The sequence below is a fragment of the Nycticebus coucang genome, chromosome 1 (assembly GCF_027406575.1).
Source record: "Nycticebus coucang isolate mNycCou1 chromosome 1, mNycCou1.pri, whole genome shotgun sequence".
Classification (NCBI taxonomy): Eukaryota; Metazoa; Chordata; class Mammalia; order Primates; family Lorisidae; genus Nycticebus; species Nycticebus coucang.
The window spans coordinates 73,763,747-73,791,700 of NC_069780.1; the positions used below are offsets into that span (position 1 = coordinate 73,763,747).

The 27,954-nt window shown below is 42.4% G+C and overlaps 1 protein-coding gene and 1 pseudogene across 4 annotated transcripts in view; both read left to right on the forward strand.

Moving 5' to 3' along the window:
• ARHGAP10 (Rho GTPase activating protein 10) overlaps positions 1 to 27,954 on the forward strand; it is a 346,448-nt gene that overhangs the window by 79,820 nt on the left and 238,674 nt on the right. For all 4 annotated transcript variants that reach the window (XM_053582345.1, XM_053582335.1, XM_053582326.1 and 1 more), the window contains exons 2-3: positions 4,964 to 5,059; positions 5,135 to 5,196. In XM_053582345.1, coding sequence (XP_053438320.1) covers positions 4,964 to 5,059; positions 5,135 to 5,196 — 158 coding nt within the window. The remainder of the gene's footprint in view (positions 1 to 4,963; positions 5,060 to 5,134; positions 5,197 to 27,954) is intronic.
• On the forward strand, positions 10,080 to 10,815 carry LOC128580505 (60S ribosomal protein L7-like; annotated as a pseudogene).

Consider the following 27,954-nt stretch of genomic DNA (forward strand, 5'->3'; position numbering starts at 1 on the left):
TATAGGCCCCTTGTGAGCAAACATTAGCAAATTGGTATAATATACAAGAACTATTAAAAATGATAAGCCCACAGAGTATCACTATTTGGAAATAGGCATGTGAAATAAATTTAGCAGGAAAGCCATTCTCTTGTATCTAATTTACAGTTGGGGCTCCTGTTTCAGGGATACAGTGAAGTGATGGACTGTTGCTGCTTCAGGGAAATGATATTCCAGAGTGGGAAGATCACATGAGTACCTGCTAAGTGAGACAATTTCAGGTGATAGTGCTGTGAAGAAAATGAAGTGGCGTTAGAAGGAGAGGGCCTTGGGAAAGGAGGGCAGCACTGTCCTAGGAGGCCAGGAGAGGAAGGGGACTGGGCATGGTGTGGAGGGGTGGGAGGGTGAAGGGGTGGGCTCTGGGAGCAGAAGTTAAGGGACCTCAGACTGGAGTGAGTTTGGCGTGTGTGGACCACAGCAGGCCAGTGTCGCTAGCTCTCAGAGAGCAATTGCTTGTATGTTTCCTGGATTAAGTTATTTTAGAATGGCTTTAAGAGCTAGGCTAAAATTTTTACTAATTGTGCCATGATAGAAAAAATGCAGAAGTATGTGAAACAAATGTACATCCTATAGAGGAATAAGTCAAGTATCCACAGACTCGCCACTAGTTTATGAAATAAAAGACATTTAATCCTGTTGTAGCTTTCTTTCTTTCTTTTTTTTTTTTTTGAGACTGTCTCACTATGTCACCCTCAGTAGAGTGCTGTGACATCACAGCTCACAGCAACCTGAAACTCTTGGGCTTAAGTGATTCTCTTGCCTCAGCCTCCCAAGTAGCTGGGACTACAGGTGCCCGCCACAACGCCCGGCTATGTCTTTGTTGTAATTGTCATTGTTGTTTGGTAGGCCCAGGCTGGGTTCAAACCCACCAACTCTGGTGTATGTGGCTGGCACCCTAGCCGCTGAGCTACAGGTGCTGAGCCCTGTTGTAGCTTTCTGACTACATCATCTTCTCTGGTCGCCAGAGGTGAGCATAGCATAATTTTTGAGTTGATTCACTTTCTTTTCTATGATTTCGTGACCTATGTATGTAATCTAAACAGATACTTCAGTGTAGCTTGTTTTGAGTTGTATATAAAAGAACCATACTGTATTATTTGTGACTTGCATCTTTCTCTCCAAATTGTGAGACCCATCTGTCTTGATGTATGAATTTCTAGTTATTTTAACTTCACAGCGTATGACTATACTGTCTGTAATTTATTCACTTATTCTGTTGATATTTTTGCCTCTCAGTATTTGGCTATTCCTATGATCAGTTTCATTGTGGATTTTCTAGGACACACCTAGGTGCCCATGTACCAGAGTTTATCTCGAGAATTTACCAAGGAGGAAAATTTTGGGGTTATAGCAATATCATCAAATTCATTAGAAAATGCCATACATTTTCTACAGTACATAAAAAGCAATTATACCTATTTTTACTCTCATTAGCAGTGTAAGAAGAATTGTTGCTGTGTACTTACATACACACCATCATACCTTTACTCTAAGTTGCCAGACTTACTAATTTTTGCTAATTGGGTCAGTGTATTGAGGTATCTTGAGGTTTTCATTTTCACTTTTATGTTCACTAATGAATGAGTATAAGCACCTTTTCAAGTGGTTACAGGTTACTAGGATTTTTTTCACTTCCTTTTATGAAATGCCTATTCATTTGTTTTTCTCATTTCGTTACTGGAGTTTCTGCCTTACCTCACGATGTGTAGAAGTTAGTCACGCCTTCTGGGTGTGTGCTTGTCTTCAGTTTTTTATGTACTTAAGATTTTAACATGCATTTTATTAGTTATCTATATTAACTATTGATTTAATCACCCCCAAACCTAGTGGCTAAAACAGCAGTTATTTATTTCAGTGTGTTCTGCTCGCTGGGCATTGGTGATCCCCTCTGGCCTGTCTTGGGCATGTATAGGAATCTTGGCTTCTGTGGGATGGCCATCGGACTGCTGGGGGACTAGGGGCTGCTGAGCTGCAGGGCTTTCATCAGCCAGCAAGCGAGCGTGTGCTTGTTCACAGGGAGGACAGAGGGTTCAGAGAGAGCGTATCGGAGGTGTGCAAAGTTCCTTGAGGTGGAGGTTCTGAATTAGCTGTATTGCTTTCTCCACATTCTGTTGGCCACAAGACCATCCTAGATCCAAGGGGTGGGAAAATGTCCCCTGGCAGAGTCACATTGCACAGAGATGTGCCAACAGGGAGGCTGGAGAATCACTGTCCCCTGCCGTGTTACCTAATGCTTTGTGCTTTCTTTTCGTACTGCTAGGGAGAGAAATTTCAATCCTACTTCATCTTCTGGAAGTTTTACAGTCTTGCCTTTCATATCTAGGTTTTCCAGCGTTTTGGTTCTTTAGAAAAAGTTTGAGAACAGGAAGATAAACATGAATTAGAGGAAAAATGAAGTTTCAAAACTCCTGACAGCAGGGAATGTTGATAAGGGTGGAGGCCGTGCACGTGTGGGGGCGGGGGCGTGTGTGGGAAATCTTTGTGCCTTCAGCTCGGTTTTGCTGTGAGCCTAAAGCTGTTCTGAAAATGGCCTATTAAACAACAGCAAGGAGACAGCAGCTGAAAGAACTCATGAGCGTTAATAGACAGTTTAAAAGAAAGCAATTTGTTCTGGAGGGCAAGAGGGGGACGTTCACTGTACTTAATAATTGGGGATAAATATTTGGTTAAAAAACCTACAATCCCCCCCAAACTCAAATGACATTTTCTAATGTAAAAATATGATTATTATGGCTTTTATTTCTTGTTAATTATAATGCAATGAATAAAATAAGAGAAAATTGCTTCTGTATCTCAGTTTGTAAATACTTGTCCACGTTTATTTATTTATTGCATGTGAGTGTTCTGATCATCAGGTCTAGATTGCATTTTATGCTTTTCAGTTTTTCCGTTTGCCTGACTTGAGATTTTATTTTAACATCATTTGACTATCAGTCTTCATTGTTTTGAGACAGGAGCTGTGGGGAGTGCAGGAGTCAGTGAATGAATGGCTTCTGAGAAAGTGCTTTAAACCAGAGGCCGGGTTGTGTACTGGTCTGAGCCTGGGCTTTCAACCAGTGGCTGTGGAATAATATCAGGCCTTTGTTGTTCGTGTAGCTCTGCAGCCTTATGCAAACTACTTAACATCTCTGAGCTTTAGCTTCCTCATTAGGGATGATAATCTTTCTTTTATGTATTTCTTGAATATTGAATGAAATATTCAATATTCGGGATGATCTTTATGCATCTCTTGAATATTGAATGAAAAAATATAGGTATATCACTTAGCATGATGTCTGGCCCATAAAATAAATGTTAGCTTGTTTTATTTTATTTATATTTATTTATTTTTGCGACAGATTCTTACTCTGTCACCCTGGGTAGAGTGCCGCATTATCTCATAGCTCCCAGCAACCTCACACTCCTGGGCTCAAGCTATCCTCTTGCATCAGCCTCCCTCAAGTGATCCTCTTGTCACAGCCTCCCAAGTAGCTTGAACTACAGGCACACTCTGTAATGCCCAGCTACTTTTATAGATAGGGTCTTGATCTTGCTCAGGCTGGTTTCCTGAGCTCCTGAGCTCAACCAGTCCACCCACCTCAGCTTCCCTGAGGACCGCTGTAGGGCTCATTTTCTTTCTTTTTTTTTTGGAGACAGAGTCACACTCTGTCATCCTGTGTAGAGTGCTGTTGTGTCATAGCTTACAGCAACCTCAAACTCTTGGGCTTGAGCAATCCTCTTGTCTGAGCCTCTTCAGTAGCTGGGATGACAGGCATGTGCCAATCATGAATCATGCCCAGCTAGTTTTTCTATTTTTATGGAGACAGGGTCTGACTCTTTTTTTTTTTTTGTGAGACAGAGTCTCACTTTGTCACTCTTGGTAGAGCGCTATGGCATCACAGCTCACAGCAACCTCCAACTCCTGGGTTTAGGCAATTCTTTTGCCTTAGCCTCCCGAGTAGTTGGGACTACAGGTGCTTGCCACAATGCCCAGCTATTTTTTTGTTGCAGTTTGGCCAGGGCCGGGTTTGAACCCGCCACCCTAGGTATAAGGGGTTGGCACCCTACCCACTGTGCCGCAGGCACTGCCCAGAGACAGGGTCTGACTCTTGCTCAGGCTGGTTTCTAACTCCTGAGCTCAGGTGATCCACTTGCCTCAATTTCCCAGAGTGCTATAATTACAGGCGTGACCCATGGTGCCTGGCCTCTGTAGGTGTTTTGCAGAATTAATTCTATCATTTCATTTTGGCCTTCAGTTACCTCCTGAATGCTGTTTTCCATGAACATTATTTTGGAATCTCCTGGGTTTCTCTGGATTGGTTGTTTGCAGAATTAATTCTATCATTTCATTTCGGCCTTCAGTTACCTCCTGAATGCTGTTTTCCATGAACGTTATTTTGGAATCTCCTGGGTTTCTCTGGATTGGTTGTTTGGCAGTCAGTTAAGAACACCTGGTTGCCTGACCGTGCACTTTTGAGATCCTTATATTTGAAACCATGACAGGCAGCCAGATCTCATCAAGCCTTGAGAGATTCTGTCAGGTGTGTGCGTTCCTGATCAGAGCCTGAAGTTTAGAGTTGGGCAAGTTTTGACCCGAGTGAGCAGAGAAAGGGAAAGTGCTTTAGGGAACAATGTGAAATAATCAGATCTGAGGAAGAAGATAGGGGATGGAATAAACATTTCTCCAGTATCTTCTCTGTGCCAGGGTGTAGACTAGAAGACAGAGGGTTACCAGAGAGTGCGCCCGGTTGAGATTGGTGAACCTCTTGGCAAAGAAGTTGGGTTTCTCACAGAGGGAGTGGAGATCTCTCCCAAGCGTTTCTTCTATGGTTTAACTTAGCCATAAGTTTCTTCTATGGAAAAGAAGTTTATTCTATGGAATATGTTTCTTCTATGCCTTGCCTTAAAATAAGGACCTAAGTAATCATTACACCTTTCTTTCTAGGTCTTTCAGCAGCCCAGCGGAAGTTTGCTCATTCACTCAGAGACTTTAAATTTGAGTTTATTGGTGATGCAGAAACTGATGATGAACGCTGCATAGGTAATTAAAAATGAGGTTTTTTTTTTTTTTCTCCTTTGCCTTGGCCACCAAATAATAATTTGTTTCTCCTTACAGATGCTTCCTTGCGTGAATTTTCAAATTTTTTGAAGAATCTAGAAGAACAGAGGGAAATTATGGTGAGTTGAGAGGAATGTAATTCAGTGAGTCAGAGTTCAAAGGGGGAAAATCTGGGTTTAGAAGCCCATTCTGGTAGAAGTTGTGATGTATTTATCTGTGAGCACATTAGTGCATTATAGTGGGAAGAGGTTTCAGGAGCCGGGATTTCTGGTTCCAAGAGGACGCTGATCTTGGGCAGGTTGCTGGACCTCTGGATGGAAGTTCTGTTTCTTCATCAATACAGTGGAGGGTCTGAGTACATCAGTGATCTCTAGCTTTTTGTTGACATCACAGCATTTTATTTATTTATTTATTTATTTATGAGACAGAGTCTCACTTTGTCGCCCTCCATATAGTGTCACAGCTCACAGCAACCTCAAATTCTTGGGCTCAAGCAATTCTCTTGCCTCAGCCTCCCAAGTAGCTGGGATTACAGGTGCCCGCCACAATGCCCGGCTACTTTAGAGACAGGGTTTCTCATTCTGGCTCACGCTGTTCTCCAATCTGTGACTTCAGGCAGCGCACCCGCCTTAGCCTCCCAGAGTGCTAGGATTACAGGCATGAGCCACCATGCCCAGCCCCAGCATCACAGCATTTACAAAATCTCAAAACTGCAGATGCTGGCGTGGATGTGGAGAGAAGGGAACACTTTTACACTGCTGGTGGGACTGCAAACTAATACAACCTTTCTGGAAGGAAGTATGGAGAAACCTCAAAGCACTCAAGCTAGACCTCCCATTTGATCCTGCAATCCCATTACTGGGCATCTACCCAGAAGGAAAAAAATCCTTTTATCATAAGGACACTTGACTAGACTGTTTAATGCAGCTCAATTTACAATCGCCAAAATGTGGAAACAGCCTAAATGCCCACCAACCCAGGAATGGATTAACAAGCTGTGGTATATGTACACCATGGAATGCTATTCAGCTATTAAGAAAAATGGAGACTTTACATCCTTCGTATTAACCTGGATGGAAGTGGAAGACATTATTCTTAGTAAAGCATCACAAGAATGGAGAATCATGAATCCTATGTACTCAATTTTGATATGAGGACAATTAATGACAAGGTTATGGGGGGGGAGGAAAAGCAGAGGGATGGAGGGAGGGGGTTGGGGACTTGGTGTGTGTCACACTTTATGGGGGCAAGACATGATTGCAAGAGGGACTTTACCTAACAAATGCAATCAGTGTAACCTGGCTTATTGTACCCTCAATGAATCCCCAACAATAAAAAAAAAAAAAAAAAAAAAAAAAGTCTTAGGCATGACCTTTAAGGTACAATGGGATAAAAGCAGAAAAGCTTATGCAGAGGGACAGCAGGGCAATGTTAGTGCCTGACTCATGCCCTGTAGTCTTCTAGATTGGGTGGAGAGGGGGGAAACTCAGGTCTGGAAGTCTTTGAGATCACACTTTGCCTTGACACTCATGATCATACCAGGAATAGGAATAGCTAGCCTTCTTTGGGTGCTCTCTGTGTACCTGGTGCTATACTGAGTGCCTTGAGTGGGTGGTCTTATTTAATGCATACTCAGCAGTGAATTTGGAGGGTATTAAATATTTGCCTGCCTGCCTTAAAAAGCTTACATTTTCTTCCTAATGATATTCTTTAATTGAAGAAAGATTCACAGTAGACTCTCTACTAGTTTGTCACAGCCTGTCCTCACTGTCTTTTTTTTAGGCTTTTAAAAAAATTACCAGCTCCTTTTTATATGTTCTTGGGAATGAGTGCTACTTAGAATTATTTTAAAATGTAAGTGTTTGAGTGGGTTCAGATGTGGTAGAAATCAGAATAGTGAACATGAGAGCTAAGACAGCTAACCTGTACCTGCTCTGTGCCAGGGTATAGAGTAGCAGACAGAGGCTATCCAGAGACTGTGCCTGATTTAGGTTGGTGACATCTTGGCAAAGGAGTTGGGTTGTGTCTTCTCACAGACTGAGTGGAGAAGAGCTCTGCAGCTCTACCAAGGGTAGGAGGAATAAATTGACTTAAAATAAGGACCCAGTTAATCATTATGCTTTTCTTTCAAAGTCTTCCTTTTTTAGTTTGGAAAGACTTAGAGATAATAATACTGATCCATGATAGTTAACCTTTTTTTTTTTTTATTTTAGATTAATATGAGGCAGCAAATGATTAGGTTAGATTGTTAATAGTTAACCTTGACTATGTGCTTGAGGCTGTTCTAAGCTTTTACCTAACATTAAGTCATTTAATTCTCATTACACCCTATGAGGGTGTAATAGTTATATACTTCCCATTTTATGGACGAGAAAACTGAGGCACTTTACCTTGCCCAAGATCACACAGTATCTAAAAGGTAGAGCTGGTGTGTGATAAGAAGCAGGCACCCTTGTCACTGCAGCCAGCTTCACAGACATTTCTGATGGTGGCTGGGAGAGGTTTCTGTTGGGTAGAGTTGTAGTGAAGTAGGAAGAGAGCACTGATTTTGATTTGAAAAATGACAGAGATGTACGTCCTTTACAAGCCCTAATATAATTTATACAGTTCCCTAAATTCTGAGATAATTTGTATGTATTACAAATACCATAGAAGGCCTGTGGAGTTTTTCTGGCACACACCGACAGATTCATCACTTTCATGTGAACCTGAAGTCATTGATTTTTTTCCAGCTGTTTAGGAAAGACTGAATATGCTAGTGGATAAAAATAGTGTCCTGAAAACCCGTGGAGTGAGTGTCGGTGTGTGGGTCAGTGGTGGAACTACGTGTTCTTAGCTTATGTTAGTAGTACCAATTTTTTGTTCTTAACCCTTTTTGATATTTAGTTGTACTTTCCTGGGATTCTGAGCATTAAGCAAGTATTCACTGAACTCCTTTTGTGTTCTAATTTCTTCTCGGAATCTGAGCAAAGATTCTGAAAACAAAGTCCCTGCCTTCCTGGAGCTTACATTCTAGGAAGGGGAGGTGAAGTATAAATAGACGTGTACCGTACCTCTAGGCAGTGATAAGTGCTATAAAACAAAACAAACCAGAAGTAGGGCGGAGGGTTATTATCTCTGGAGTGTGAAGTGCTGAGGCCCTTTAGAGGACTCAACCTGGTATCTAGAGAATTTGGGCAGAGTGCTGCTGGATTTTAGCTATCCACAAATGATGTGTGACAATGCTGGTCTTGATACTCTGTGTTTTAGGTTCCTTGAGATGAATCGATGAGGTCAAAAACCTGGAATGTGGGGTTGGCTGCAGGCCATGCGGTATAGATAGCATGGTTCACAGAGCTGTGATTTGCTAACCTGCTGACTTCATCTTCAGCTGTGATGAGGTTGCTGGGTTTCTGTCTTACGTATGGCGAGGATGACAGGGTTGGGTTCCCAGCGCAGAGTAGAGGTGAGAATAGAATGGTGTCTGTATGAGGCCAGGAACTTCAGAGAGGAGTGTGGCTGTGTGTTACAGCCCATCTGTGGGGACAGAGACATCTGCTGCAGTGCAGGAAGTTGGAAAAGGCCGAGAGCAGTGGGAAGCCTTGAGAATCAGCCATAGAATTGATAGGATACACCCTAATACATTGGAAAATTTCAAATGTGTGAATGTTGAAAGAAAAATAAAAGGAAGCTACAGGTACTCAACACCCAGCTTTAAAGACGATCCTACTTCTCTCGTATTCTTTCTGGTCCCCCCATTATTCTGACAGCTCAGTACCATAGCAATTCCTTCTTACGTACTTCTGAATTGTATCTGCAAAAGTTGACACTTAAAAAAACACACTATTCTTATCACCAACAACCAATTCCTTAATTCTAGGGAGAATTAGGTCATATTCAATGATATTCATTCAAATTCTGTCTCTTCTTCCCTTCCTTACTCTAATAATAGTTGGTCGGTTTGAATCTGGGTCCAGACACACTACATTTGATAAGTGTCTTTTTTTTTTTTTTTTTTTTTTTGTAGAGACAGAGTCTCACTTTATGGCCCTCGGTAGAGTGCCGTGGCCTCACACAGCTCACAGCAACCTCCAACTCCTGGGCTTAAGCGATTCTCTTGCCTCAGCCTCCCGAGTAGCTGGGACTACAGGCCCCGCCACAACACCCGGCTACTTTTTGGTTGCAGTTTGGCCGGGGCCGGGTTTGAACCCGCCACCCTCGGTATATGGGGCCGGCGCCTTACCGACTGAGCCACAGGCGCCGCCCGATAAGTGTCTTAAGTTACTTTAGGTTCTTCTCCTTAAACCCCCCAACAGGATTTTTAAAAAAACATTTAAAATAGTACTTTCCACAGTTATTGGTGAGTTATAATAATGAAATTAATAAAAGTTGAAGAGTTTGACATTGAACCCATATTGAGGTTGTTTGGGTCCTTGTGTCTAATCTTGATGGTTGGTGATTCCTTTTTTTTAAGCCATGAAAATTGCAGGGAATCATTTTGTTACTTTTCTTTCTTTAAATACCTTTGAATGCTTAATATAACTCTGTATTACTAGGACACCAGCCTTAAGCTTTTGAATAAGAAGAGATAGTTAAATTTCCAGTGGTCCTGGAGAGTAACAGGTAAAGGGCTGGGCACACTGGCTCATGCCTGTAATCCCGGCACTGTGGGAGTGGGAAGAGGGAGGATTGCTTGAGCTCAGGAGTTTGAGACTTGCCTGAGCAAGGGTGAGACTCCGACTCAAAAAAAAAAAAAAAAAGAAAAAAAAAAGAAAAACCCAGCTGGGTGCTGTGGCGAGTACCTGTAATCCTAGCAGCTTCTGGAGGCTGAGATAGTGGGATGCCCACAACCCAAGTCTGTGGTTGCAGTGAACTGTGATGCCATTGCAGTCTGCTCAGGGCATAGGCTGGGACTCTGTCTCAATACCCCCCCCCCCCCAAAAAAAGGCAAGTAAATAAAAAGGGGGAAAAAATTGGTAAAAGGTTGATAAAATATGCCAAGTGGTCTTTTCTGGCTGGAACCATGGAGGGTGTCAAAGAGAAGAGGAAGAAGGTTCCTGTTGTGCCAGAAACCCAATGCAAAGGAATTTTGCAGAGCTGAAGATTAACCATCTGAGAAAGATGTGTGCCCAAAAGATGCTTCAAAAGGCAAGGAAGAAGCTTATCTATGAAAAAGCTAAGCATTATCGTAAGAAGTATAGGCAGATGTACAGAACTGAGATTTGGATGGTTAGGATGGCAAGAAAAGCTGGCAACTTCTATGTGCCTGCAGAACCCAAATTGGCATTTATCATCAGGATCAATGATGTGAGTCCAAAGGTCCGAAAGGTGTTGCGGCTTCTTTGCCTTCGCCAGATCTTCAGTGGAACTTTTGTTAAACTCAACAAGGCTTCGATTAACATGCTGAGGATTGTAAAACTGTGTATTGCCTGGGGGTTTCCAAATCTGAAATCAGTAAATGAGCTAATCTGCAAGCGTGGTTATGGCAAAATCAGTAAGAAGAGAAGAGAATTGCATCAACTGATAACAGTTTGATTGCTTGATCTCTTGGTAAATATGGCATCATCTGTATGGGGGATCTGATTCATGAGATCTATACTGTTGGAAAACATTTCAAAGAAGCAAATAACTTCCTGTGTCCCTTCAAGTGATCAACTTCTTGGGGTGGAAAGATGAAAAAGACAGCCTACTTTGTAGAAGGTGGAGATGCTGGCAACAGGGAAGACCAAATCAATAGGCTTCTTAGAAGAATGGATTAGAATCTGGTCAGTTAATAAACAGTGACTACTTTCAAATTGAAAAAAAAAATATGCCACGTGTGATAACACAGGTTATCACAAGCTACTATAGAGTGGGGAACAGCTGAGCCCGTGGGCATCAGGACAGACTGTGGAAGGAGTAGTTTGTGTGCTGGGAGTTTGCAGGGAGGAGACACAGCTGGAGGGCCTCTACATAGCTGAACAAGCTATATAACTAACATGCCTCCTGAATATTGCGACCAGGAGATAAGGGAGGTCCTTAAGCAGCTTAAATAGATGCTTGTCTTCTGAGAGCCTTTAAAAACTCTTGTTTTACTTAAAGTTAATACAGACCAGCAGCATGTTAAAAGCCACAGACTAAAAAAGGAATGCGAAATGGAGGTAGAGGTATAATAAAATTGTTTACAAGGATTTAAATAATCTAATGGTCACTTAATCTTTGAAGGCTATTATTAGTATTTTTTGAAGTCCTAAATTAAATAAGGGTGCAATAATAATTGGATATTCATAATTAAGAATGAGTTATTTGGTGGCACCTGTAGCTCAGTTGGCAGAGTGCTGGCCACATACACCCAGGGTGGTGGGTTCGAACCCGGGGCCCTGGCCAGCTAAAACAACAATGATGACTGCAACAACAAAAAAAATAGCCGGGCGTTGTGGTGGGTGCCTGTAGTCCCAGCTACTTGGGAGGCTGAGGCAAGAGAATCACTTAAGCCCAAGAATTTGAGGTTGCCGTGAGCTGTGACACCATGGCACTCTACCCAGGGCGATAGCCTGAGACTCTATCTCAACAACAACAAAAGAATGAGTCATTAAAACGTTTATATATATTTATGTCTTAGAAGGCAAAGACCAATGCTAAGTCTTTAAAAAAGCTTTCTGTGCCTTAAATACATATTAAATGGAACTCTGGGGGGTTTAAGGGACAAAGTCATCTATCTGGAAGCTCAGCAATCTGGAATAAGTTCTTGTTGGTTTTGAGCCACCAGGTACGTATGTTCATGTGCTGAATCTGTATACCTAAAGAGGCTATATTTAGTTCAACAAATATTGTGTGCTTCATGTTTTGACATTGATTGATTTTTGTTCCAAACTGTTATCATAAAGACATAGTTCCTAGGCTTGAGTACTTAGCTGTCCCTTGGAGGAGATGGCCCGAGGCATGTAATTTCTGCACTGTTTGTGGTAATGAAGTGTTTGAAGAATTCAGGGAAGGCATCTTGGAGAGGTGAGTTGAAGGCTCAAACAGAGTTTGCCATCTAAGGAAAGATGAGGAATTGAAGTTTGATTTCTTCCTTGAGGGGAAAATGGGTTGAGTTTAGAAAAGAGGGAAAGATAGTTTGCTTACCCCCTCCTAGGGTCCAGCTGTGTCGCTACTAACACGAATTGTTAGGGGGAGTAGAGAGATCGCCAGGCTAAGGAGTCGGCATGCCTTCCACACACACAGGGCCGGATGCTGCGAATGGATGTGCTGAGCCCTTGGAAAAATCATCCTTTTCAGGACAGTGTTTTCTAGTGAGTAGTTTTCACTGATAATGTTGCCAGCCTTCAGTGTGAAAGCGAATAACTCAAATGGGGGTGCTGAGGAGGGTCCGGTTAGTGGCCAGCGCCGTGGTGCTCACTGCTGTGTGCATGCTCAGAGGGATGGCCTACGCGGTGTGCAGTGCCAGAATTCCGGGGATGTTCTCTCTGGCGTGGCAGGACATGTTGTACTTATCTGGAGGAGGGCAGCTGTCCAGGAATCTGAGGGCTTTTAAAATAGTGCTGTAGTGTTTATGATGTTCTTTTGAAAGCCTTTCCTACTGTATTTATTTTTCTATGTATCTTTTTATCAGATCATTTAGATTTTGTTCTTGACCTAAAAAGGATCGCTCAGTTTCTGAGGATTCTGGCAAATCAGGGGAATTGAGTGAGGCCCAGAGGTTGAGGGAGGCTGCAGGGAGGGCTGTAGGCAGGACAGAGAAGGTAGAGCTCACCAGAGGCTGCCCCAAGGGCACCCGCTGCCAAGCAGAGGCGAGGGATATCTTCTCCCCACTCGGGCAGGGTGGCCCTTTGCTTACATAGACTCATTTGGCTTTTGAGATCCTTATATTTACATATTTTTTTTTAAGTTTTATTTCCCCCTCTACCACAGACTTGTGAAAACTGTGCCAGGGAACACTTGCTGGGTGACTTGCCCTGAACTTTTGCCCCCCCAGAGAAGGTATGGGGCTCCTGAGTACCAAAGCCTTTCATTAATACTTCAGGTGGCTGTGGGCAAGACACTGTGCTTTCCTTCCTGACCTCTGTCCACTTGGCTTCACCCCTTTCTCATCATTCTTTTGTCATCTCAAATCTCTTCTGTAACCTTTTGGGTTTTTGACACTGATTGATTTTTGTTCCAAACATTTTATTTTATTTTATTTTTTGAGACAGCCTCAAGCTGTCGCCCTGGGTAGAATGCCTTGGCATCACAGCTCACAGCAATCTCCAACTCCTGGGCCCAGGAGAGTCTCCTGCCTCAGCTTCCCAAGTAGCTGGGACTATAGGCGCCCGCCACAATGCCCGGCTATTTTTCGGTTGTAGCCATTGTTGTTTGGCGGACCCGGGCTGGATTTGAACCTGCCAGCTCAGATGTATGTGGCTGGTGCCTTAGCCGCTTGAGCCACAGGCGCCGAGCCCCAAACTATTATTTTTATTAAAGTGTTTTGCAGTATTACCAAAGAAATATTGATATGTTGGTTAAAATGAATTAAATTCATTTTACCTTTTGGGAGAAAATTTCATGGTATTTTTTTCTTTAGTGTGCCCTAGGGCAGGCGATTGTTCTGAAGGGTCCCTGGTCCAGCAGCATCAGCGTCACAGGGGAACATGCCTGAAATGCAGATTCACAGGTCCCGCTTCAGCGCTACTGAATCATAACCTCTGTTGTGGGTTCCTTCAGTCCATATTTTAATAAGCTCTCAGGTGATTCTGAAGTGTGCTAAAATCAGAACCACTATCCTAAGGTGGTAGTGAAGTCTTGCCTGGCAACCCTTACCTTAGAACTAGATCTATCTGAACGTTGGATATGCTGTAAATTGTTTTTTGTTTCTGTTTTAGAGACAGAGTCTTAACTCTGTTGCCCCGGCTAGAGTGTAGTGGCATCAGCCTACCTCACAGCAACCTCATACTCCTGGGTTCAAATGATCTTCCTACCTCAGCCTCCTGAGTAGCTAGGACTACAGGCATCCGCCCCCATGCCCTGCTATTTTTTTTCTATTTTTAAGAGAGTGAGGGTTTCCCTCTTGCTCAGGCTGATCTGGAACTCCTGAGCTCAAGGGATCCTCCTGCCTCAGACTTCCAGATTGCTAGGATTAGAGGCATGAGCTGCCACACCCAGGGCAAAGACTTTATGTCTTCCAAGTGGTTAAAATAGTCTTTAAAAGACTGAGTTTCAGTTGTCATTTCCACAAGATTTGAGACTATATCTAGTTTATTTGAATGGGACAGGTTTTTGCTGTATTCCAGAAATACACCTAAGCTGGCAGGTTCAAATCCAGCCCGGGTCCGCCAAACAACAATGGCTACAACCAAAAAATAGCCGGGCGTTGTGGCGGGCGCCTATAGTCCCAGCTACTTGGGAAGCTGAGGCAGGAGACTTGCCTGGGCCCAGGAGTTGGAGATTGCTGTGAGCTGTGATGCCAAGATATTCTACCCAGGGCGACAGCTTGAGGCTCTGTCTCAAAAAATTAAGTATTCCTTAATTTGTGCTTAATACTGCTTGTGAATTGTGGGTTCCCATATAAGTACCTAGATGCCGTTGGCAAGATTATGCCTTTAGTTTCATCTTTTGACATGGTATATGAAACCTGTTTCGATCTTTTACAGTTCTTTTACAGATTAAGTGACATATTTTTATTTCTGTTGGCAGGGCCATGGAGAAAGAGGGAAAATCCATTTTGAACTTGTTCATAAAAATATTTCTCAATTTATTTTAAAAGTTGTCAGTGACCTAATTTTATGAAGGCTTTTCCTCATTGGAACTGACCTTTACAACTTGACAACATAGCTTTTTCCTATAATTCATCTTTTTTTCCCTATGAACACTTTATAATTCAGTCATATATGGATGTCATTGTACAACCTGTTTTTCAGGAATGTAACTTTTGAGAGGTTAATTTTTACTGACCCAGAACCCTGCAGAGATTACAGTCAGAACTAACTCAAAGCTCTGAAGTGAGAGAGGACTGTCCTGGGTGGGAGGCCTGGGCTCTCTCCTGGACCCCTTCCCTGTGAGGCCCTGCCCTATGACTCAGTGTCCTCCCTGTCAGTGAGTCACTGTCATCTGTGGCCTCCCAGCCTCGACATCATCAATTCTACTTCCCCATCGAAACTGGTATTTCCTGTATTTCACATCCTTGGGTTCTGTTCTCTACTTCTGAGGAATCAGCTGGCTCTGGGCTCCGTCCACCGTCCACCGTCACCCACCCAACACGCACCGCAAGGGACACCAGAGTGTAACCAGTCCATTCATTTCATTGCCTGACCCAGAGGAGTGATTTCATTGTTGGGAATTTGTTTAGCTGAACCTATGTTTTCATAAAGAAAATACTTGGGGATGAGCTGGGGTACCTAGGATCATTTTTTAGATCCTGTCATAAAAATAGTTAACAGCCGAACCTCTCCTCTTAAAACAAAGAATTGGGAGAGAATTTAGGGAAATTTATGTTTGACTATTTTATTAAAAAAAAAAAAAAAAGAAATTGTAGCTCATTGAGGTCAAGTGACTTGATCTACATCACTAAATAAATTGGTGACAGAGATGAAAATAGAATCTTTGTCTTTCTGGTATCCCATATAGACATTATTATACCTCATCTTCATTTGTTTATAATACTTAATATTTTCCCCCTCCACCTTTGAACTTTAGTGAAATGGATATGTATCTTATAGTTACTGTTCACCAGGCAGCATTCATGAAGAGATATGAATTTGGTTGTTTTTTTTCCTGGCCTATGTGGGTAACTGCAGCCCCTCAATTGACTGTAACCCATCAAAAAAGGATGTAAGGACCCTTAAGGAAGTAATAAGAATTGTGGTGATTTGAAAACCTTCCATTGAGATCTTCAGTTAGATCAAGGAAGTGCTGGTATCAGTATCTACAGAGTGAATGTCATCATGTTGGAAGAAAATCCTGCATACAATAGTGGAGTACCCTCTAAAGAAATAATACCTTTCCAGTCGTTTTGATGGCACAGAGGGGAAAAAAATGTGTGGGGAAAACCAGTTTTTGGTGACACAGGTGAAAAGTGACACAGAGTCCAAAGTTGGACTCTGAAGAAGTTTTACAACTGTCTTAACAAATGTAGTTTGCTTATTTTCTTTCTTATGTATGCACAAGGAGATACATAATAAAAACTAGAGCTTTTTCCAGAAGTGTTAAGTGTCAGAAGCTATTCTATTAATATTTAACTAGTACTTTTTTCCTGGTAGTATGTAAAATAGTGGAGTGTTTTAGCATCACTGTTTGATAGCTCTTCTCCAGCCCCCACCGCCGGCTCCCTCCTCATTTCCCTTAGTAAATTACTTGTGTTTGCAGTGATTTATTAGACATCTGGACAGCTGTCTAGGTATGTGCTTCTTAGACAATCCAGACTAACATGAAAACAAGACTGTTGTGAATAAGAGAGAATGTGTACAGGTGTGCTTAGCACCATCACTCATCAGTTACTGTTGTCACCATGAGCAGAAAATGCTGCACTTACGTGGAAATACTATTCTTTAAATTATTCTAATTTATAGAAAAGTTTCTCTTCATTTACAAAACAAATATTTTTGGATGCCTACTATGAGCTAGGCACTGTTCTAGCACCTGAGGATGCAGTGGGAATTAATTCCTTATCCAAGGTGGAGTGCTCAGCGTTCGGCTACCTAGTAGAGAATAAGTTATCAAGAGTTTTTCATCCTCACATCCCTCCTCCATTCTCTTGGCCACTCCAGTAGAGGTGCAGTGTGTAAGGCCTGGAGATCAAGTCTTTTTTGATTGGTTATAGTTGTTGTTTCCTGATCCATTCTTTCTCTCTCCCTCCCCCTCTCTTCCCCATCTTTTATTTTCTTATTCCACAGTTTATTGCCTTCTGATGCATGAGGTTGCATTTCTAGCTATGTTGCTAAAGAAACTAAAATTTTCTCTTTTTTAAAACTAAAAGATAAAATTTCAAATTCCGTGTCATGATCTTTTCACTTCTGTGGGATTTTTATTCCCTCTCATGATGTTCTGCCCAAGTATTTATTTTGTTTAAAAAATAGAAGCTAAGTTCTTATTGTCCCTCATGCACAGATGGAAAAAAGATCAAGGTTAAATACGCTTATGTATCTGCATATCCTTATTAGGGTAACTTATTCCTTATACAAGGCCTGACAATTAGATTTGTGAACTTGCCACCGTGCACTTTCCTTGACAGCACTATATAAACAATTCTGTAAGGTGGTATATCAGTGTCTCATAACTGTTCATGATGAATTCGTACCAGCTGGATGAACATTTAACCAAGTTTACTATTTGGAAGTGCTGAATAGGCTGTGTGAAGAAGTTATTTGAAATGGACCTGAACTTTTTGCCAGGAACACATGGATCTTGCATCATGACAATGCACCAGCTTGCACGGCACTGTCTGGGAGGGAATGTTTAGTCAGTAAACAAATAACTGTATTGGAACACCCTCCCTCCTTACCTGATCTAGCCCTAAATGACTTTTTTCTTTACCTGAAGATAAAAGAAATATTAAAAGGAAGACATTTTGATGACATTCAGAACATCAAGGGTAATAGGACAACATCTCTGATGGCCATTCCAGAAAAAGAGTTCCAAAATTGCTTTGAAGGGTGTACGAGGTGCTGGCATTGGCACACAGCTTCCTAGGGGGAGTACTTTGCAGGTGATCAGAGTGATATTCAGCAGTGAGGTATTTAGCATTTTTTTTTTTTTTTTTTTTTTGGTTTTTGGTTTTTGGCCTGGGCTGGGTTTGAACCCGCCACCTCTGGCATATGGGACCGGCGCCCTACTCCTTGAGCCACAGGCGTCCCCCATATTTAGCATTTTTTAAAGGATGACTTCATGAACTTGTCAGACATTGTTTACCCCAACAGCTTTTGTTTGAACGTTTTTATTTTTTCCCTAAGAATAATTATTAATAAAAACAAATTTTTGCTAGTGGAGTTCTTTTATTTCTTTTTCTTTTTAAATTTTATTTGTTTATTTTTTAGAGGATAGGGTCTTTCTCTGCCACCCAGGTTGGAGTACAATGGTATGTATGATCATAGCTTACTGCATCCTCCAATTCCTGGGCTCAGGTGGTCATCCTATCACTTTGGCCTCCCTCCTGACTAAAATTCCATATGTGGAATTACAGGTGTGCTACCATGTCTGGCATGATTTAGATAACTTCAGTAAAATTGCCACTTCTTTCATTGCTAGCTTTTCAGAGGGGACAGACAAACCCTAAGATATTTGTTCATAGATGATAGTAAGGAAATCCTGAACTTTGGTGATATATTGATCTAACTGTTTTTGGGGAAAGCCAGGTTATAGAACATTAAGTCAGAGACTAAAAGTTGTGAGAACTTTGGCTCCAGTCCCCTTGTTTTATTATGTTTCAGCATTCAGGATTGAAAGTTGATAAAAATTCTTACTGAGGACTTTTTATTCCTGTATTATCAGAATGAAAGAGGCAGCGTGGTAATTGAACTGGTAGATTTAAGTACATATTTTACAAATAATGGTTATTAAATGAGAGTGATATGATCTGAAAGAATCGGGTATTCAAGGAACCGTTTTATATTAGCTCCTAATTTTCAAGTTTAAACCCTATAGAATTAATTAATGGCACCTCTGCACCTGTGTGTCAGAGCTTTGTGTATAGGACCATTAAAATCTCACTTGTTTTTAGCTAGTGAATTTGAGCTGTTACCACCATAACATTTAATTCAGATTTCACATTATTTTTTTCTACTAGGAGGATTAGATTAGCTTGAGCTGTGCTGAGAAATAAAACATGCAAGGATTTGTTTAGATGTTAAAAATTGCTGTAGGTGTGATATCCGTTTTTACTTGTGTTAAGTAGACAAGGATCAAGTATTATTGCATCTTTTTAGTTGAGAATATTCAGGTAACAAAAGGAAATTTTTTTTTTCCTGTGGGATAAAAATCGAACTAGTTAGGGCACAGCCCAAATGAGAATATGTTGGCCTCCTATCTTTCACTCCTACAGGACTCTTTTAGTGAAATTGCAAAACATTTTCTTTCTCTCTCTCTCTCTCTCTCTCTTCCTTTCTTTTTGACAATATAGAGTCTTTTGACTGTTCTGTCCCCCCCTTCCCCCCCCAAAAAAAAAAAAACCTACCCAATAGGCTCCTGATCAGGGGTTTGAGACCCAACCTCCTGACAGCCTCTCTGACTGTGTATTCTTTTTAGGTATTAAAAAAGTGTGGAAAGACTTTCACAATTTTAATGTTTCTAGTAAAACTTGAGCCTACTCTAGCAAGTGCTAAAACCTCACTGCAAGATGGCGGGGGAAAAAAAATCTGTGTCCATGATTTTGGCCTTTTATGGCAGGTGTGCTCTGCCTCATAGAATTCCTCTAACTTAGGAGGGGTTTCTAGGGCTGGGTAGCCTCAAAGGACAGAAATCTGCTATCTATAATATACATGTTGGGTGGTGCCCGTGGCTCAGTGGGTAGGGTGCTGGCCCCATATACTGAGGGTGGCAGGTTCAAACCTGGCCCCGGCCAAACTGCAAGAAAAAAATAACCAGGCCTTGTGGTGGGTGCTTATAGTTTCAGCTACTCAGGAGGCCGAGGCAAGAGAATCCCCTAAGCCCAGGAGTTGGAGGTTGCTGTGAGCAGTGTGACGCCATGGCATTCTACTGAGGGCGGTAAAGTGAGACTCTGTCTCTACAAAAAAAAATAAAAAAAATAAAATATAATGTACATGTCTAATTGTAAGGTAATAACATTTTCCCAGGAGAAAATTAAACACAGGGTAATTCCTTTTAGCCCATTCAGATGTGTATGCATTTAGGTAAGCATCTTATCTGTTAGATAATCAGATGTCTACTTTCATTATTTAGTTGATTTATGTGTGTCTATATTTTTACTTTAAATAACATGCAAAATCAGCGGTTCCTGACATCTTTGATGTTAGTATATTTACCATAGACACGGTATGAATTTTTTAGCACAGCTTTTCAGAGCATGGACAGCCACACCTGAGTTCTTTGGTATATAGTACCTTTTAAAATCTTTGAGGTTTTCACTGGAAATTATATCTTCAGCCACAAGTACCTATTAGGAGCCACTTTAAACACTCTATGTTTTAAAAACTCACCCCTGAGAAGTGTTTTATTTTCTTAATTTAACCACTGACTTTTCTTTTCCTTTACTTTTTCTTCTTCTCCTCTCCTCTCCCCTCCTCTCCTCCTATTTATTTGTTTATTCTTTATTTATTTAGTGATAGTCTCACTTTGTCACCTTCACTAGAGTGCGTGGTGTTATAGCTCACAGCAACCTCAAATTCTTGGGCTTAAGCGATCCCCTTGCTTCAGTCTCCACAGTAAGTCGCTGGGACTACAGACACCCACCACAATGCCTGGCTATTTTTTTTTTTTTTTTTTCCTTAGAGATGGGGTCTCGCTCTTGCTTAGGCTGGTCCAGAACTCTTGAATTTAAGCAATCCACTTTCCTCAGCCTCCTAGAGTGCTAACCCTGCTTCTGGCCCTTTTGTTTTCTTTTAAAGTGTTTTTTATACAAATACTGAAAACAAAATTTTGAGCTCTTTTTCAGAATGATAATTAAATCTCTTCTATTTTTTGACTTCCTCTTGTTTTTGTAACCCAGGCCTGTTTGTGATCTCTGAGTATCTGAACTAGATGTGACTGGGGCTGTTTCAGGCTAGGATTCCAAACAGTTCTTTGTTGATAAAATGATGGAAAGTGCACTTGTGGAGAAGACTGCATAAGAATTCTCGTATAAAGCAAGTCCCCCTTTTTTTTTCTGAGGGACCATTTCAGGAAAAATATTCCTTGAAACCCTTTCTCAAGATTCTGTTTCATAGAAAAGTAGGGATTGTGTGTTTGCTGAATGATTTCTTTGCTGCTTTTCTTGACATTGGAATCAGAATGTAGAGTTTTCCCAGTGTAATCAAATGGGAAGTATCTGGAAGGTCATGGGAGAAAATAGTGGAAATTCTCCTTTGCACTCAGATTATGCATTCCTCTGAGGTCAAAAGCATTTGGAATCCAGACTTAAAATAATGAGGGCTGTGGGGAACAGACCTAATTCCTTCTGTTCCAGTATACGCCGTCTATCCTTGGTAGTACTGAGCAAAGTGGAAAGACATGATTTATTACTTGTACTCAATAATTCACTGTTTTGCCTATAGTGAGACTTTAAGAAATTGTTATTAAAGATATCATAGGATGTAGTTATGGTTTTGTTATCTTTTCACTGAGTATGGGTTTCTAATCCTAAGTCCTATTCTTAGGACATCAGAACTTAGCCTTTGATCTCCAAGGTGAGGGGGATTGAAAGCTGATGCAGGGCTCCTCCTCACAGTCCTGGGGTTCTCTGCTGGTCGGTTGTTGCTGTTGATAGATTTCTGGGCTCTAGCTTGAACTGTAGAGGTAGATTAAGATGACTTTCCTTTTCTTTTTTTTTTTTTTTGTAGAGACAGAGTCTCACTGTACCGCCTTCGGGTAGAGTGCCGTGGCGTCACACGGCTCACAGCAACCTCTAACTCTTGGGCTTCCGCGATTCTCTTGCCTCAGCCTCCCGAGCAGCTGGGACTACAGGTGCCCGCCACAATGCCCGGCTATTTTTCTGTTGCAGTTTGGCCGGGGCTGGGCCTGAACCCGCCACCCTCGGCATATGGGGCCGGCGCCCTACTCACTGAGCCACAGGCGACTTTCCTTTTCTTTTTAGGCACTTAAGATCCTTACATCCAAATGTCTAACAAAAAGGGATCTGAGACTGAGTGGTTGTGGGAAGCATTTTAATCTCCCACACTGTTACATAATAATCTTGTTCTTTTACTTTGAATTGTGATGTTCTGAGGCTTCTGTAGGTTGTGATTGTAGCATTATGAGGCAATGTGGAAATGTAGTTTGCATTTCTGCTTCTCCCAACTCGCTTGGAATCCCAGAGTGATAGATCAGGACCTGAGCCGTCTCCGAGGCCAGCTTTCTCCCAGTGCAGGAATGTGTGATAGAGTATTCCCGGACATTGCTGGACATTGTTCATCTAGACTCTGCTTGTTTACGTGGAAGGAGCTAGAGTTCCCTGCGTCACTAGGCAGCCTGTCCATTATGGTTCCTGTGAGTTCTTGCTTTTTTTTTTTTAAATTATAGCTGTGTACATTAATGCAATCATGGGGTACCATGTGCTGGTTTTATATACAATTTGAAATCTTTTCTTTTTTTTATTAAATCATTTTTATATACAATTTGAAATATTTTCTTTTCTCTTTTTTTTTTTATTAAATCATAGCTGTGTCAATTTGAAATATTTTCATCACACTGGTTAACATAGCCTTTCTGGCTTTTTCTTAGTTATTGTGTTAAAATATTTATATTCTACATTTAGTAAAGTTTCACATGTACCCTTGTAAGATGCACCATAGGTGTGGTCTCACCAATCACCCTGCACTTTTTTTTTTAAGACAGTCTCATTCTGTCACCCTGGCTAGAGTGTCCCAAGTGGCTGGGACTGCGGACATGCACTACCACATGTGGCTGGTTTTTTTTTCTTAGTAGAGACAGGGTCTTGCTCTTGCTGAGGCTGGTCCCCATCTCCTGAGCTCAAGCAATTCGCCCCCCTCAGCCTCCCAGAGTACTGGGATTACAGGAGTGAACCACCTCACTGGGCCAGAAGTTCCTGTTAATAGCAAAACCCAAACTACCTCTCTTTAGCTTCTACCCAATAAACCTTTGCCTCTCTTTAAGCAAATCAGAATTTTTTTTTTCTTCCTCTTGTGTGGTAGCCATTTAAATATTTAAAGACAGACTTTATTCCTGTTACATCTCCTCCTCGTCCTCTCCACTCCCATTAAACACCTCAGGCTTTTTTACCCTTTTCCTCCTAAGTCTTTTTAGCATTCTGGTCACATTCTGCTTTACCCTGATTAGAAATCTCTCTTGAGGTGTGGCAGCCGTGCTGTTGAGATAGGTCTGCTGTGATGGGCTGAGTGCTCACCTGTCTGAACAGTATGTGTGACCTGTGCATGTGTTTGTTACCTGATGGCTCAATTTGTGGCTCCTTTGACTCATCAGGAACTTTCAGTTAGCTAAGTTTTAGGAGCTTTAAGCCGAATAATCAGTTCACATGAAGTGTTCTTAAGACAGCGTTTACCCCTAAGCAGTTGCATTTCAGTATCCTATAGATTGCTTATTCCAGGCAAAGGTGATAGGACCACATCTGAATGCCTCTTTCAGCTTGAGAGCTAGCGGGACTGTGATTCTCTGATCCACTGTTCCACCTCCCTCCCAACTTCTGGTCTATGGCAGGTAGGGCAAATGTGTATTTTTTAAAAAATACAAATTAAGACTGAATAAAGAATATGACATAACAAATACAAGATAAGAGTAAGTAGAACATTTTGTGCCATGATTTTCTTATTTTTATTTTTTTTTAGAGACAGAGTCTTACTTTATTGGCCTTGGTAGAGTGCTGTGGTGTCACAGCTCACAGCAAACTCCAACTCCTGGGTTTAGGCGATTCTCTTGCCTCAGCCTCCCAAGTAGCTGGGACTACAGGTGCCCGCCACAACGCCTGGCTATTTTTTGTTACAGTTTGGCCAGGGCCGGGTTTGAACCCGCCACCCTCCGTATATGGGGCCCGTGCCCTACCCACTGGGCCACAGGTGCCGCCCTATGCCGTGATTTTCAAGATGATTTTGTGAGGCAGGATTTGGCAAACTCTAGCTCATGGGCCAAGTACACCTTGCCTCCTGTATTTATAAATAAAGTTATGTTGGAACACACCTTCACTCATTTCTTCATACTTTGTCTGTGGCCGCTTGTATGCCACAATGGCTAAGTTGAGTAGTTGCAACTGAGGCTGCATAGCTGCTAAGCCTAAATTATAAATACATATTAATGAATATTGATTAATTATTAATTAATGTCACAAATACAGATGTGGCCTTTTATGGGAAGAGTTGGCTGACTCCTCCTGTAAGGAGAGAGTAATTGATTAATTGACATAATTTATGTTCATGTAGCTGCCTTGTTTTTCTTTTTTTCTTCTTTTGGAGACAAAATCTCCCTTTGTTGCCCTGGGTAGGGTACTGTGGCATCATTGTAGCTGATAGCAACTTCAAACTCTTGGGCATAAGTGATCCTCTTGCTTCAGCCTCTTGTGTGTAGCTAAGATGACAGGTACCTGCCACAAAACCTGGCTAATTTTTTTCTATTTTTTGATTGGTCTTACTCAGGTTAGACTTGAACTCCTGAGCTCAGGCAATCCACCTGCCTCAGCCTCCCAGAAGCTAGGATTACAGCCTTTTGTTTCTAAGCAAGACTATCCAAAACCCTTTCCAAGGACTATCGGCAAAGGTATTTTGTGACTTCTTAGCTGGCTGAAGTATTTTATGGGAACAAACATGGTTATATAATCCTATACATAGATCATTACAAAAGTTTTGAGACAGACTATTAATGGATTATTATTTCACTTCTAAGAAACAGAGGTGACAGCTTCTTTTCTGATTCACTAGTGTATGTTTCGACTTGCTTGGCTTATCGGAGTTGCTGGGAGGGCTTCATTTGTTTCTGTCTGTGCAGATTTTCGGTTTCTTGATTTTTGTGTATTTCAAAACTTTTATAATGACCCATGTATGTGTGGTTATTGAATCACATCACATTCTGTGTTCTTCCTCTCATCTGACTGATTTCTAACCCGTTAGTGTTTGAAAAGCTTTCTCAGTGTTGTTATTTCGGCTGTCTCTTCGGTATGAGAAAGTGTCATCACCATAAGTTGCCTTTAGAGTATTGGGGGTAGATTTAGTATTCATTTGTCTCTGGGGAAGAAGAAACATGTTTTGGCATTAGAAAGCATCAGTGACATTTACTACTAACAAATGTAATATTTCTGTGAAATTGTAAAAGGAACTGAGAGATTCCATAGAGTCTCCAGTCTATTTTAAGAAAAGGAAGAAAACAATTATTTTTGCCCAACCAGCATTGCCTTACTGAAACATTTTAGTGGCTGTTGTATTATTTTGTTCTTAAATAGAATTTTTTCGGTTGAGTTCAAAAGTTACAAAATTAGTTTTCCTTAAAGTAGAAAAATTATAATGCATTTTAAGCTTTTAAAAGTGGTTTTAATCAAAAACTTTTAAATCAAACAATTGGATATTTCATTGAGTTAATGCTTCAAATGAAGGACAGTCATAATGACCCCAAATTGTTCTTGTATAAACTTTGTGACCTGGTGTTTTTTGTGATGGGCAGTGTTCACTCTGGACAATGGAGTTTTGGAAATTCTTATTTTAAAAGGCTTTCATAGGTTGGGTGTGGTGTCTCATGCCTGTAATCCTAGCACTCTGGGAGACCTGAGACAGGTGGATCACTTGAGCTCGGGAGTTTGAGACTGAGACCCTGAGAATGAGACCCTGACCTTGAGCGAGAATGAGACCCTGTCTCTACTAAAATAGAAAAAATTAGCAGGGCATTGTGGTGGGTGTCTATAGTGCCAACTACTTGGGAAGCTGAGGCAAGAGTATCGCTTGAGCCCAAGAGTTTGAGGTTGCTGTGAGCTATAATGGTACCATGGCACTCTACCCAGGGTGACAGAATGGGACTGTCTAAAAAATATGTCCATGTTATGATGACTACATCTAGCATTTTCTGAGCATTTCCAGTCCCCTTTCTGATGGCTAACAGAGGTGATCTCATATTTCTAGTCTCATGATCCTCTCTGATGTCTTTATTTCTTCTAGGGATGCTGCTCTGTTTGTGGTTCCATGCTCTGAAATTGCTGTGTTCTTTCCACATGGAGGGCCTTTGTTTTACTCTTAGGCTTTGCCTGGAGAACTCCTGCCCCTGAGGCTCAGCTCTGCAGGTCTCTTCAGGAAGTCTTCTCCTCCCAGGGGCTCCCCCCCTGCTCCCCAGTACCTCTGTGTGGTATTTTGCTGATGTGTTTACATCTCTCGGAAACACTCTCCCCCAGAATGAACCCAGCTGCCCACCTTCTCTTTTTCTTGTTGGAGAAAATCCCACAGCAGGTGGATAAAAGTCTTCATAAACTGCTGCTCTCCTGTCTCGAAGGATATGTCCCAGGAATATCCACGTTTCTCTAGGAAGTGCTTCACCCTGTGTCTGTAATGGTTCTTTGATTCGTTCTCCTCTATCTTCAAACTTCTTCCCATGCCTGGACTTTCTGTAAATGAGAATCTTTGTCTCATACTTCCTAGAAAAAATAAGCATCTGGTAGCAACTCCTCAGCTTTTTTTTGTGAAGTCTGCATATCGATTTGCGTCAGCACCTGTGTTCTCCTAACCTCCTGTTACGGGGGAGGGAAGGATCTTTACCCCTGTGGCAGGCCAGCCCTGCATGCCTGGTCAGCATCCTGTCTCTTCCGGCATTCAAGGCTTTGAGCCATCTTTTCTGGATTCCTCATGTGAGCATTTAGGATGCTTTCATCTCTTATATGCTAAGCTTCTATCTTTAAAAAAAAAAAAAAAAGAGGCAAACTTTTACTTCACGTTGTGTTTCCTATCGGTGGTCATCCTCTCTGTGAGCTGCCCTTCATGGCCATCCTGCTGAAGAACGGTTGTGCCCCCAGATAGTCTCACCTTTCAGTCAGTCTTGATTCCAGCATGGCCCCTTCTCTCTCCTTTCCCCAGATGTTACTGAGAATCTCCTTTCTCCAGATGTTGCTTCTTTGATGTCTCTGCAGTTTGGGTAGCTAGCCCCTTTTTCCTTCTACCTAGTACCCTGGTAGCTTCTTCTGAGTCTCATTGCCATCTTTCTCCTGATGTTCCATTTTCTGATCCAAATGCTTCCTCTAGGATATTTTCCTTCCTTCTGTTCCTTCTTTCCTTCCCTCCTTCCCTTTTCCCTCCTTTTGTGTCTCTTCTCCCTCTGTCCCTCTCTTTCTTCTCTGTCCCCCTTCCTCTCTCCCTCTCCTCCTTCCCGTCCCTTCCTCTCTCCCTCTCCTCGTTCCCTTCCCGTCCTCTCTCCCTCTCCTCATTTCCGTCCCTTCCTCTCTCCCTCTCCTCCTTCCCTTCCCTTCCTCTCTCCCTCTCCTCGTTCCCTTCCCGTCCTCTCTCCCTCTCCTCCTTCCCGTCCCTTCCTCTCTCTCTCTCCTCCTTCCCTTCCCTTCCTCTCTCCCTCTCCTCCTTCCCGTCCCTTCCTCTCTCCCTGTCCTCGTTCCCTTCCCTTCCTCTCTCCCTGTCCTCGTTCCCTTCCCGTCCTCTCTCCCTCTCCTCGTTCCCGTCCCTTCCTCTCTCCCTCTCCTCCTTCCCGTCCCTTCCTCTCTCCCTCTCCTCGTTCCCGTCCCTTCCTCTCTCCCTCTCCTCGTTCCCGTCCCTTCCTCTCTCCCTCTCCTCGTTCCCGTCCCTTCCTCTCTCCCTCTCCTCGTTCCCTTCCCTTCCTCTCTCCCTCTCCTCGTTCCCTTCCCTTCCTCTCTCCCTCTCCTCCTTCCCGTCCCGTCCTCTCTCCCTCTCCTCCTTCCCGTCCCGTCCTCTCTCCCTCTCCTCCTTCCCGTCCCTTCCTCTCTCCCTCTCCTCGTTCCCTTCCCTTCCTCTCTCCCTCTCCTCGTTCCCTTCCCTTCCTCTCTCCCTCTCCTCCTTCCCGTCCCTTCCTCTCTCCCTGTCCTCGTTCCCTTCCCTTCCTCTCTCCCTCTCCTCGTTCCCTTCCCTTCCTCTCTCCCTGTCCTCGTTCCCTTCCCGTCCTCTCTCCCTCTCCTCCTTCCCGTCCCTTCCTCTCTCCCTCTCCTCCTTCCCGTCCCTTCCTCTCTCCCTCTCCTCGTTCCCTTCCCTTCCTCTCTCCCTCTCCTCGTTCCCTTCCCTTCCTCTCTCCCTCTCCTCCTTCCCGTCCCGTCCTCTCTCCCTCTCCTCCTTCCCGTCCCTTCCTCTCTCCCTCTCCTCCTTCCCGTCCCGTCCTCTCTCCCTCTCCTCCTTCCC